The following is a 12,089-nucleotide window of genomic DNA, read 5'->3' as shown; positions in this document are numbered from 1 at the left end:
TCCTTCTGCACCCTTTCATGGATAAATGAACTTTACCCATGTGGATTTATGTAAATTTCAGTCACTTGAAATATTTTAGTTAATACAGTTTCCAAGATCAAAGTGTACTTTCATTTTGAAGTTGCTACAAACTACTCTGTGAGGGCTCTGCCAATTCACAATCTTAACCTCTTGATGACATTTTTATGCATTTTATGGATTAGGGAATAGAAGCCAGAATAGCATTGGTGAAGCTAAAATTATAATTGGCTCTGTTTAGAGACAGAAGTGGGAATGACATATGATTAAACTGTTAATCAAATAGGTTTGGCTTCATGATGTCTCAAAACTGAGGCCATCCTGTGTACCCACTCGTAGTGATGTGACATAGCTGAGAAGTCCAAATTGCAAGACAGGAGTACACAAATGACAATGATTCCTTGTAACTCTTTTTTAAAAGCCTAAAGGTGGTGATGCCAAATCTTCAAGTAAATCAAAGCGATCTCAGGGTCCTGTCCATATTACAGCAGGAAGCGAACCTGTCCCCATTGGAGAGGATGAGGATGATGATCTGGACCAGGAGACATTCAGCATAGTAAGTCCTGAAGTTGAGGAATTCTGGGGTCTGCAGCCACAGTGCTTGCTGCGGCTTTGCCTTTCATAGTTCCCGCCACACAGCCTCAGTCGGTCTAAGCAGCATGACCTGAGACGAGGCTGGGGTCCTGGCTGCGTGAGCTGGAGCGGTGGCGAGCAGGGCCTGTCTTATGTGTTCCCGTGTTGTGGGGCTAGGAGCCAAGACGTGGCCTAGGATGTGGTTCATCTCATAGGAGACAGGGCAGGTGAGGGGAGGAGTCATGGACCAAGCCTTGTATGGGGTGGAAACAGGCCAGTGCGTCCTCAGGGACTTAGGCCCTTACCGGAGCTGCATGTGTATATTTCATTGTGTTGCACTCGCTTCCCTTCCCCTCCTCTCTTGAGGTCTTTTCCTTTCCCCAAACTTCCACACATCACTGTTCACTTGAATAGTTAATTTAGTTTCAGAGAGAAAGTGATCTTCCAAATCTCAAAATATTCCTGCTCTGGGGAAGCAAAGCATAGAATTTTGACCTCATCCTATAAGGCAGTCTTCTCTCTTTTTACCCTTTTTTTCCCGTGTTCCCAGAAACCTGTATGCATATGTGTATATTTTTTTCTCTTCGCACTTATCTCATTTTTCTTAAATCTCTTTACTCTTCTTCCTGTGAGCTCTCTGAGGGCAAGTACTGTGTCTTATATAATGTACGTGTAGATGCTAGAAGTAGCTCAATAAATGAGTAAATGAATAAATTCATTACACAACCAGCTCTCTGATCTGTTTCCTGCTTCTTCCTTAGCCCAGTGTTTAAAAGAGAAAATCATAACTAACGCTTCTGTGGTACCATACTATTTAAAAAATTGCTCTTATACAACATTGTAAATCAACTATACTTGAATTAAAAAAAAAAAAGAAATCGCATTTACATACTGGCTCATTTACTCTTGTTTTTATATTATGATATCTTCTAAAAATACAGAAAAATTTCAGGAATGTAATAGGCATTGATAGAGGTACCATCAAGTTTTGTCAGGTCTGAATTTTTTAAGGCTCAGGCTATAAAGTTGAAGCTTCTGGTCATGGTTTGTTACCTCCCTAGAAGTGACCACAATTCTAATTTCATTGTAGATCAAATCGTAATTCTCATGCGTGGTTCTAGAGTTTTACTACTTAATGTCTCTAAAGACAGTAAGTAATAGCTCATATAAATAGCCAGGCATTATTAGTGTGCTTTTTGTGTTTTTTCTCCACAACAACCTATGAGGTAGGTAATTATCTCTATTTTACCCCTTAAAAAATAAGGTGAGGAGAGTTAAGTAACTTGTCCAAGATGTAGAGCAAAAATTTGAACCTATCAGTAAATGCCACACTGTGTGTATCCTGTAACTTGAGTTTCCTCCCTCAGCATGTACACTTTTGAGATTTATCCATGTTGATAGTTATGTCTCTGATTTCAGTGTTTCATATTATTCTGTTTTATGACTTCCACGATTCATTCTTTCTCCTATTGATGGACATTGGGGTTTTCCAAATGTTTACTACTACAAATTGGCTGCAGTGAAATTGTAAATATTTTCTTATACACATGTGTAAGAGCTTCGCTCGTGTGTAGCTTGAGCAGAAGAGCTGGGTGTTTCTTTGGGTCTGCACATCTACTGCTTTTAGATGTTGTGGAATTAGTCTTCAAAGTGATTGTAGAGATTTGCACTCTTTCCAGCAACGAATGTGAGTTCCAACTGCTTCCCAGTCTCGGAAACACTTGGTAATTTCTACCTTCTTAATTTTTGCCAATCTAAGAGGTATGATCTATTGACCAGTGGTGCTGTTGAACATTTACTTTCATATTTATTGGGCATTCATGTTTCTGGTGAATTGCCTTTTCACATCCTTTGCCTGTTCCAGGTAATTTTTCTCTTCTTACCTTTTCTATAGGAATCCTGTATCCATTCGCAATACTAATCTTTTATCTGTTACAGTCATGTATCTTCCAGTTTATTTTGTGTACTTTAAAAAAATTTAAGTACAATACTGAAAAATAAATCGTAAGTATATAGCTATGGAAATTATCACAGAGTGATGGAAGTTTGTCAGATTTTCACTCTTCTGAAGTTACATGGACATGTGCCTTAATAGTTCCTTATATTAGATACTTAGTGGCTGACAACCATGCCCTACAGGTCAGAGAAAGTTTCTTAAATTATTTTGTGATAATTTCCTCCTCAGTTCTTAATTTTATCCTACTTTTTGGATGTTGGACTTTGGGAGTGGTCCCTAATATTATCTTAAACTTTCTTCCATTTCTTCTTTTCTAACTCTACTTTCTTGGAGATCTCCTCAGCTTTATCTGCCATTATTTCTTTTGAGGTTTTCATTTCTCTTGTCATGTGTTATTTCCAAGATCTTTTTTCCCCATATGGTTCTCTGAATGTTTTTATATTTCTCTTAGATTTGTTTTCCGTTGCTCATGTTAGATATTTTTCAAATGGCTTGGTAATCCTTGGTTGTCTGCTCGTATCTAAGAGTAGGGACTAAACATCTGATTGGAAGCTCTGAACATGTGGGTTGGGCTTGATCGACTTTGAGAGTGTTCTCTGTAGGGTGATCTGGCTGGGCTGCTTCCTTGGAAAACTTCCAGTGGGGAGTCAGCATCATTTGGTTCTTCCTCTTGGGTGGTCGGATTTTGGGGACGAGAATCCTCCAGTCTCCTGACTGGAGGGTTAAGGCCTGGCTTTCTTCGTTCTAGAATCTGAGAGGCAAAAAATAAATAAATAAAAAGACTGGGCGGTGGCTTATCTAATATGCATATATTCATACAGTGCTATTCTCAGTGTAGTAGCCTTGCCTCTCAACTATGCCTGTGTAGCCCAGTTCAGAGACTTTTCTTTTATCCTCTCCAAAGAATAAACCTCCATATCTTTTGTCGGGCAGAGTTGGAAGTCTGGACGTCTGTTATAAATCTGTTCCTCTTAGGCAGTCTTAAAAAAACAAAACAAAACAAAAGCCTTATTTTTAGCCCTCATCCCTACTTCCAGAGATACTTAGCTAGCCTCTGCAGGAATTGCAGTATAAATCAGGTTGGTTCTCAGCTCTTTCCACTGCTGGGTTAGGATTTCATTGTCTCAGGTCTATTGAGTCATTTCGCTGGCTGCCAATATTTTGTTGCTGTTGCTTCCTCTCATTTTCCATGTCTTTGTGGGCTTATCTCTTCTTATGGCGATTTCTTTACTGTTGTTTTAGTGGATGGGGAGGGGGAGAAAAAGATTCTTGTGTTCAGTCTACTATCTTTGTCTGGAAACCTTTCCCTCAGTTTCTTACAAGTCTAAAGGACTTGTAAATATTTTATCCTGTAGTTTTAGATAGTTTGTGATGGGAGGTTTTCAGGTTGGGTCTATAATTTTGCTTCTCATTTATCTTCATAATGGCCTTGGGAGATTATCATGCCCCTCTTGCAGATGAGGAAACAGAGCAGCGTTTTGAGAGGCCAAGTAAGCTGTAAAAGTCATCGCTCTGAGCGATGGAGCTGGGACTTGAACCTCAGGTTTTTCCGACTCTAACATTTATACTTGTTCCCCTGCCATTACCTGCTTCTCCTCTAGTGATTATGTGGCCTGGGGGGTGCTGTGTGTTCTCTGGGAATTTAGGGCCCAGTAAGCACAGCTGAAGCTGTCTTTGCTGCAGATGTTTTATGTCTCTACTCTTGGTCTGTTCCAGTGTAAGGAGAGGATGAGGCCTGTGAAAAAGGCACTGAAACAGTTGGATAAACCTGACAAGGGGCTCAGTGTACAGGAACAGCTGGAGCACACCCGGAACTGCCTGCTGAAAATCGGGGACCGGATAGCCGAGTGCCTTAAAGCTTACTCAGACCAGGAGCACATCAAACTGTGGAGGAGGTAAGCAGCCACAGCCTGAAATTGCCTGGTTTGATTTGATGACAAAGTGTGTGTTAGGGGTTCTGTTTTGTTTTATGCAACATGACACAGCCACCTAATGGAATATTTTTTTTCCCAGCAAAAGCAGTCTATTAGCAGCATACCTGCAGGCTTCAGTTTTCTTTTCCTGAAATAGGCCATTCCTCTGAGACCAGTCTTTTGAATGGGTAGGATGATGTCATTATTTTATGAGAGAAATACCGTGATACTGGATTTGCTGGCCTGTCCTCAGAATAAAGACTCAGTCTTTAGACCTGGAAGGGATAGAAACCATCTATAATTTCACTACTTCACCCATCTCAGGTTAATATTCAGAGATAATATAATAACTAATTGGTTAGTTCTCTGCTAACCTCATGAGAGGAAGCAAAGGCTAAAACCACCAGAGCTATGAGTTCTCTTCTCTTTAATAATTGAAGAGCTCTAGTAGTAATTTGGATTAAGGCAGTTAATCCAGAACTTCAGTTTGTAAGGCATTATGACTTACATATATATTCATTTATATACTCACTTTTGATGTTTTAAGAAAACATGACTGGAATTTCTCAAAGACAATTGTAACATTAAGTCTCTTTCCATACTCCACAGTTACGTTGAACTCATATATTGATAATTCATGGTTAATGAAGTATCTTTGTATAATATATCTAATATCAGTGGATTGGCTTTTGAGTGAAAAAGAGATTTAAGAAAACCTTCTGTCATGATGCTATCCATAGCATGCTTCACACCCATTAAAAAAAGATCTAAGTTTTGAAATGTGGCTTGACTTTCCTTTTACACTGTTCCCAAACCAGATCCCTGTATCTAGCCATCTGGCTTTCTGTAACGAAAATGCATCATCCTAACGTATAGATCCACGAAGCTGGGCTGGATACTGTGGTCCTGGACTGCTGTGTGGTTCATAAGCAGTTCCTTGCCCACTTGTGAGGAACTGTCCACGATGAAGTGGTGATTGGAAGATCAAGTATAGTAGGAATTCCAAGAAGGAATAAGCACATGCAGAGGAGTAGTGAGGGAGGGAAGTCTTCTGAGGGCTGGGCAGGTACACTCGAGCCGGCATGGAAGAGCAGAGTGGACCTGCTTAGATGAGGAGAGGTCTCAGGCTTCAGCAGAGCCTTGAAAGTGGGACAGTGAAGGGCCTGGGAGGGTCTTAGGGTTTAAAGGCAGTTCATTAAGATGACTGAAGCCCTATTACAGAAGGCTTTAGAAAGGCAGTCAGTGGTTTTCCACACTGTGCAGCAGGTTTACTTGTCCGGAGCCAGGGCAGCATCCTCTGAGTGGCATGGCACGGTGTGGTGTGACTGCTCTCCAGGAAGTGTGGGAGGATGTGAGCCTTCCGTTCCAGCTCACGGAGGTTACCTGTGACTCCTTGTCCTACACACCCGTTTTACCAGTCACTCCCCTGTTGACAGTAATGGCATGCTAGAGTGAGTGCAATGGAATTGGAGGAGAAGAATCCCTTGAAGTTTTAAGGTAGAAATGACAGGCCTTGGTGGTGACGACCGGGAGGAAAGAAGGGGCAGCAATGCAGAGGTGCCCAACCGCACATAGATCCCCACCTGGGATATGGCGGTGATGACATTGCCCGGCAGAGTCCAGGGAGTGCAGAAGGTGGAGGAAGACGTTAGGTCCGGAGTCGTAGGTGCCAGTGAAATAAATTAGAGGGGTTTTAGCTGTGAGACAGACCCTCGTCTCCAGACCCCTAGGTCAAATTCTATTGACAGTAGCATTTAAAGGTGTGTTTATTACTGTTGCCAAGACCTGAAAGATTATTTCTGTAACTTATTTTCTATACTTGGAGAGGATTCCACAGCAAAATTCAATAACTTGCCATCTATAAAGAGAATAGTTATTTTTAAAATCCTGTAATTCACCAGAACAAATTTTTTTTTTTTAAGGAACCTATGGATTTTTGTTTCCAAGTTTACAGAATTTGATGCTCGAAAATTGCATAAGTTATACAAGATGGCTCACAAGAAAAGGTCTCAAGAAGAAGAGGTAAAATACAAACTTCATCCTAATTCATACAAACAGATAAAAACCATTTCCACAGAAAAATTCCTTAATTACTGTTTTTTTCCTGAGGAGATGATCATAGACTCATAGGTTGTTGGTGCTAGAAAGGGCATGGGTTCTCTGCGCTTACTTTGCAGATGGAGGTCTAGGTCCAAGAGGGGGTGCAGGAGCCCACCACAGCCCAGCCTGTCTTGGATGGTGGGCTCTTTCACTGTGTTAGCTGTGCAGTTTCTCCACATGTTCCACGAGTAGTCAAACTAACACTTAAGACCCGATGGGTAAAATAGCCAATGTATTGGAACCAGACAGTGTGGAAATTCTGACAAGGAGTTGTTCCTCTGTGTTCTTACATCCTGGAATCATTTATTCACCAGGGCTTTTCTTCCATATGCACATGTCTTATGGTAGCTTATAAATGTGGCTCCTGAAAGATAACAGTTATGGGCAGCACATAATTTTTCAGTTCTTTTCTGGGCCACATGTACTTGGTGTCCTTCCAGCTTTTGTACGTAGGGTCCCAACCGCTCACGTAAAGGAGCAAACATGAGAAGGTGCCCAGAAGCTGCCTCCCATTCTTTGGTGGAGGGGCATGGGCATGAAGTGATTTGGCCAATGCTGCAGGGGCAGCGTTCCTTGTTCAGGCATATCCATTTGCAGATCTGGTGACTTGTCACGTGGGCCCTACCCCAATTAGCCATGTAGCGCCAGTCTAGGAACATTTAATACCTCCTTCACTACCATGTCAAGGCTGAGGTCTTACGTCTCTCATCCCCTCCTGTATCCTCAGCACCTGGAATGGTGCCAGGCGCAGGGCAGGTGCTCAGAAGTATTTGTTGCATGAGCATATCCTGTGCCCAGCACTGTGCTGAGCTGTGGAGGAGCACCCTCAAGTGGTTTATAATTTAATTTTACATGGAAGAATATGGTAGAACAGTAATATACAGGAATAATATAGTAATACTGCTGAATGTTACTGTGAATTTTATACATTGTAAAAAGTCTCTGAAAGAATAGTCAGGAAAAGCCCCAGGAGGGAATGAAATGGTTGGGGAAAGGCCCTCTAGGAAAGAGTGAAAGTTAGGATGAGTGAAGTTGGACAAATGATGTAAAGGGTAAAGGGCTTTATTAGTCTAGGTATCAGAAGTTAGGATAAGGTGAATAATCAAAGTAGTGGTCCCACTAGTTGGGGTTATAGTATACATTCACAACCTTTCTGGAGGACAGTTCAGTAAGATTTACCAAAAGACTAAAACATGTAATTCTCCTTCTAAGAATTTAGTCGAAGGAGATAATTAAGGGTTTAAACATGATTATATGGAAATGACTCGATATATCCATATCAGGGAATTTTCAACCATAAATATAATATTGTGGAAGTAAGTATTCACATAAGATTTTTACAATACATTAAGTAAAAAAAGAATATCAAATGATATTTTTGTTTAAAAAAATACGCACACACGCACGCACGCATGCGCACACACACAGCAGTTCCCCCCACTGTGGTTTGCTTTCCACAGTTTCAGTTACCTGCAGTCAGTCATGGTCTGAAAATATTAAATGGAAAATTCCAGAAATAAACAATTCATAAATTTTAAATTGCGCACTGGTCTGAGTAGCGTGATGAAATCTCGTGCCGTCCTGCCCTCTCCCACGTGGGACGTGAATCATCCCTTTGTCCGGCATATCCACACTATACGCTACCTGCCCATTAGTAACTCGGTAGCTCTCTTGGCTATCAGATCGACTGTTGTGGTATTGCAGTGCTTGAGTTCAGGTAATCCTTATTTTACTAAATAGTAGCCCCAAAGCACAAGAGTAGTGATGCTGGCAATTCGGATATTCTCTTACTGTGCCTGATTCATAAATTAAACTCTCATAGGCATGTATGTATTGGAAAAAACATAGTACATATAGGGTTCAGTACTATCTGCAGTTTCAGGCGTCCACTGGAGGTCTTGAAGTGTATCTCCCATGGATTAGGGGGGTCTACTGTATTATGTATAAACACGCAAAATGGCTCAGAAAGACATAGACCAAATTATTAACAGTAATTCCCTTGGTGGTAAAATTTTAGGTCACTTCACAGTTCTTATTTTTTCCTTATTATATTTTGTGACGTTTTTATGTCAAATATTTCACTTGTGTGGTAAAGGTATGGTGTTACTTAAACATTCAGATGTTTAGCTTGATGACTTTGGCATGGGAACTAGTTCCCACTGGGCCAGTCAGGGGTTGTTTGTTCAAGTTAGCCTGAAGAAGTTGGTGGTCCCAGTTTTACATGGCCTGAGAGCAATTTCCAAGAGTGCTGACAGCCTGACCCCTGTTCCTCGCCCCATGCAGTGACATCCAGCGGCCTGGGCCCTTTTTCTGGCAGCTGCAGGTCACTGGAGATTGGCTTCTTTGTAGTGGCCTAGCAGGTTGAGCAGCAGATGGAGCTCTGTGAGGCTTTCCCTGCCCTGGGAGCTCAGTGGAATTTATGAGCATATTTTTCCTAAGAAGGTAGTAAACAGCAGGGAAGCCGAGAGGGACTTGTCAAAAGTCTAGAGGGGAATATTTAAAGGGGATGATCTTTATACTGTTCTTGGGAATTCCACCTGGGATCCTGAGGGTCTTTGGTTTCCTTTTACTCTACAGGAGCAGAAGAAGAAAGATGATGCGATTGGTGGTAAAAAACCATTTCGACCAGAGGCCTCGGGTTCAAGCCGGGATTCCCTGATGTCTCAGTCCCACACCCCACACAACCCTCACCCTCAGAAGCCTCATTTGCCTGCCTCTCATGGCCCACAGATGCATGGACACCCAAGAGATAACTATAGTCACCCCAACAAGAGACACTTCAGTAATGCAGGTGAGTCATTAAGTGAAGTTTTAAAAGCAGGTGCCCAGGGGACTTCCCTGGTGGTCCAGTAGTAAAGAATCCGCCTTCCAGTACAGGGGATGTGGGTTCGATCCCTGGTCGGGGAACTAAGATCCCACATGCCGCGGAGCAGCTAAGCCCAGGCGCCTCAACTAGAGAGCCTACGTGCCGCAAACTGCAGAGCCCACGCACTCTGGAGCCCGCGTGTCACAACTAGAGAGAGAAATCCCGCACGCCACAACTATAGACAGTGTGCGACTCAGCGAAGGGCCCACGTACCACAACTAAGACCCGACGCAGCCAAATACAAATAAATATAAATAAATAAATAGATATACCAAAAAACAAAACAGAACAGAACTCAGTTGTTTAAAAAAAAAAAAAAAAAGGTGCCGAAAGAAGAATCACTTTTTTTTTCCAAAGACAGTAGCTGGACCTTTGTGCTTTATTCTCTTCCATCACTTTATTGTCCTCTTTTTTCTCAGTGAGATGAAGCATGAGACAAAGATCCAAAAGGCTGTTAATTCAAATCTAAGAAGAACATGACCAACGTAAATAAGCAAAAGACAAATGAACGACTCAGGGAAGCAATTTACATTATATATGACAGTTAAATGATTAAAACTGCTAATATTGAAAAACTCCTTATGAATTGATAACAGAAGGATAACCAAATAGAAAAATGGACAAAGGTTAGGAATAGGGAATTCATTTGGAAGAGGAGATTCAAGTGGCCAGTAGGACAAGATGAACAATTGCTGCTAGGGAAATGTACATTAAAGTAACAGTAAATTAAACCAATTTCTTACCCATTCAGATCTGCAAAAATTAAAGGGTGAAATGCACACAAGCTGCTAAGAGTGTGAATTGCTACAGTCTTTCCAGAAAATAATCTGAAATATCTAAATACGTAGGCCCTTTTTCTGGAAGTCTGTCCTGTAGTAATGCAAACACATACATGTATGAGGATGCTGTTACAGCCTTATAATGGCAAAAAGCTGGAAATAAATTGCCCATTAATAGAAAAATGGTTAGATGAATAATAGGACATTTGTACTCTACATTATTAGCAGTTGTTAAAAAAATGAGTTGGCTTTATAGGTAAAAAAAAAATTGGAGGGAAAAAAGAGCAACAGCAACAACAGAATCTCTGTTGTGTGTGTGTTTAACTTTATTGAAGTGAAAATCACATAACGTGAATAAACGTAACCATTTTAAATGAACAGTTCAGCGGCATTTAGTACATTCACAATGTTGTGCAACCACCACCTAAATCAAGTGCCAAAACACTTTGCTCACCCCAAAGAAAAAAGTTTTCATTCTCCCCTCTCCCCAGCTTCCGACTACCACCAGTCTGTCTTGTGTCTCTATAGATTTACGTATTCTGGATTCTTTGTATTAAAGGAATCACATGGAATTGTACAATATGTGTCTGACTGCTTTCACTTGGCATCCGGTTTTCAAGGTCCATCTGTGTTGTAGCATGTATCAGTATTTCATTCCTTTTTGTGGCTGAATAATATCCCATTGTATGGTTAGACTAGAATTTGTCTTTTCATTAGTTGACGGATGTTTGGGTTGTTTCTGCTTTTTGGCAATTGTGAATCGTACTGTTGTGCACATTTGTATGCAACTATTTGAGTACCTATTTTCAATTCTTTTCGATGTATACCTAGGAGTGTGGAATTGCTTGGTCATGTGATAATTCTATGTTTAACTTTTTGAGGAACCACCAAGAAAACACCAAGCTGTTTTCTGTTGTATATATTTGAATAATATATTTGTATAAGCATAGAGAAGGATGTGAAAACATACACATACCAGTTACCTTAGGCTGGTAAAAATGTGGACGGATTGGAGGAAATTAATAATTTCTCCATTGTCTGTTACTTCACTGGTTACAATGAGCGTGAATTACTTTTAAAGATAAAAGTAATAAAAAGAAAACATATAGAACAAAAGCTTAAAAGAATATAGTATATATAGAAGCATAGTATAAAATTTTACAGAGTCAAGTGTTCCATAATCAAAATGAAGTATACATTTTTTTTTTTAAACATCTTTATTGGGGTATAGTTGCTTTACAATGGTGTGTTAGTTTCTGCTTTATAACAAAGTGAATCAGTCATACATAAACATATGTTCCCATATGTCTTCCCTCTTGCGTCTCCTTCCCTCCCACCCTCCCTATCCCACCCCTCCAGGCTGTCACAAAGCACCGAGCCAATATCCCTGTGCCATGCGGCTGCTTCCCACTAGCTATCTACCTTACTACGTTTGTTAGTGTGTATATGTCCATGACGCTCTCTCGCCCTGTCACAGCTCACCCTTCCCCCTCCCCATAACCTCAAGTCCGTTCTCTAGGAGGTCTGCTTCTTTATTCCTGCCTTACCCCTAGGTTCTTCATGACATTTTTTGTCCTTAAATTCCATATATATGTGTTAGCATATGGTATTTGTCTTTTTCTTTCTGACATACTCCGTATGACAGCCTCTAGGTCTATCCACCTCATTACAAATAGCTCAATTTCATTTCTTTTTATGGCTGAGTAATATTCCATTGTATATATGTGCCACATCTTCTTTATCCATTCATCCGATGATGGGCACTTAGGTTGTTTCCATCTCCGGGCTATTGTAAATAGAGCTGCAGTGAACATTTTGGTACGTGACTCTTTTTGAATTATGGTTTTCTCAGGGTATATGCCCAGTAGTGGGATTGCTGGGTC

General features: G+C 40.8%; 1 protein-coding gene across 6 annotated transcripts in view; it reads left to right on the top strand.

Moving 5' to 3' along the window:
- The window catches only part of CHD2 (chromodomain helicase DNA binding protein 2), a 125,161-nt gene that overhangs the window by 98,370 nt on the left and 14,702 nt on the right, over positions 1–12,089 (top strand). For all 6 annotated transcript variants that reach the window (XM_067695748.1, XM_067695734.1, XM_067695718.1 and 3 more), the window contains 4 exons: positions 440–574; positions 4,265–4,443; positions 6,384–6,483; positions 9,139–9,352. In XM_067695748.1, coding sequence (XP_067551849.1) covers positions 440–574; positions 4,265–4,443; positions 6,384–6,483; positions 9,139–9,352 — 628 coding nt within the window. The remainder of the gene's footprint in view (positions 1–439; positions 575–4,264; positions 4,444–6,383; positions 6,484–9,138; positions 9,353–12,089) is intronic.

This window comes from Pseudorca crassidens, chromosome 1 (assembly GCF_039906515.1).
Source record: "Pseudorca crassidens isolate mPseCra1 chromosome 1, mPseCra1.hap1, whole genome shotgun sequence".
In the NCBI taxonomy this organism is placed as follows: domain Eukaryota; kingdom Metazoa; phylum Chordata; class Mammalia; order Artiodactyla; family Delphinidae; genus Pseudorca; species Pseudorca crassidens.
The sequence above is the reverse complement of the archived record's forward strand: the minus strand, read 5'-3'. Positions and strand labels throughout refer to the sequence as shown.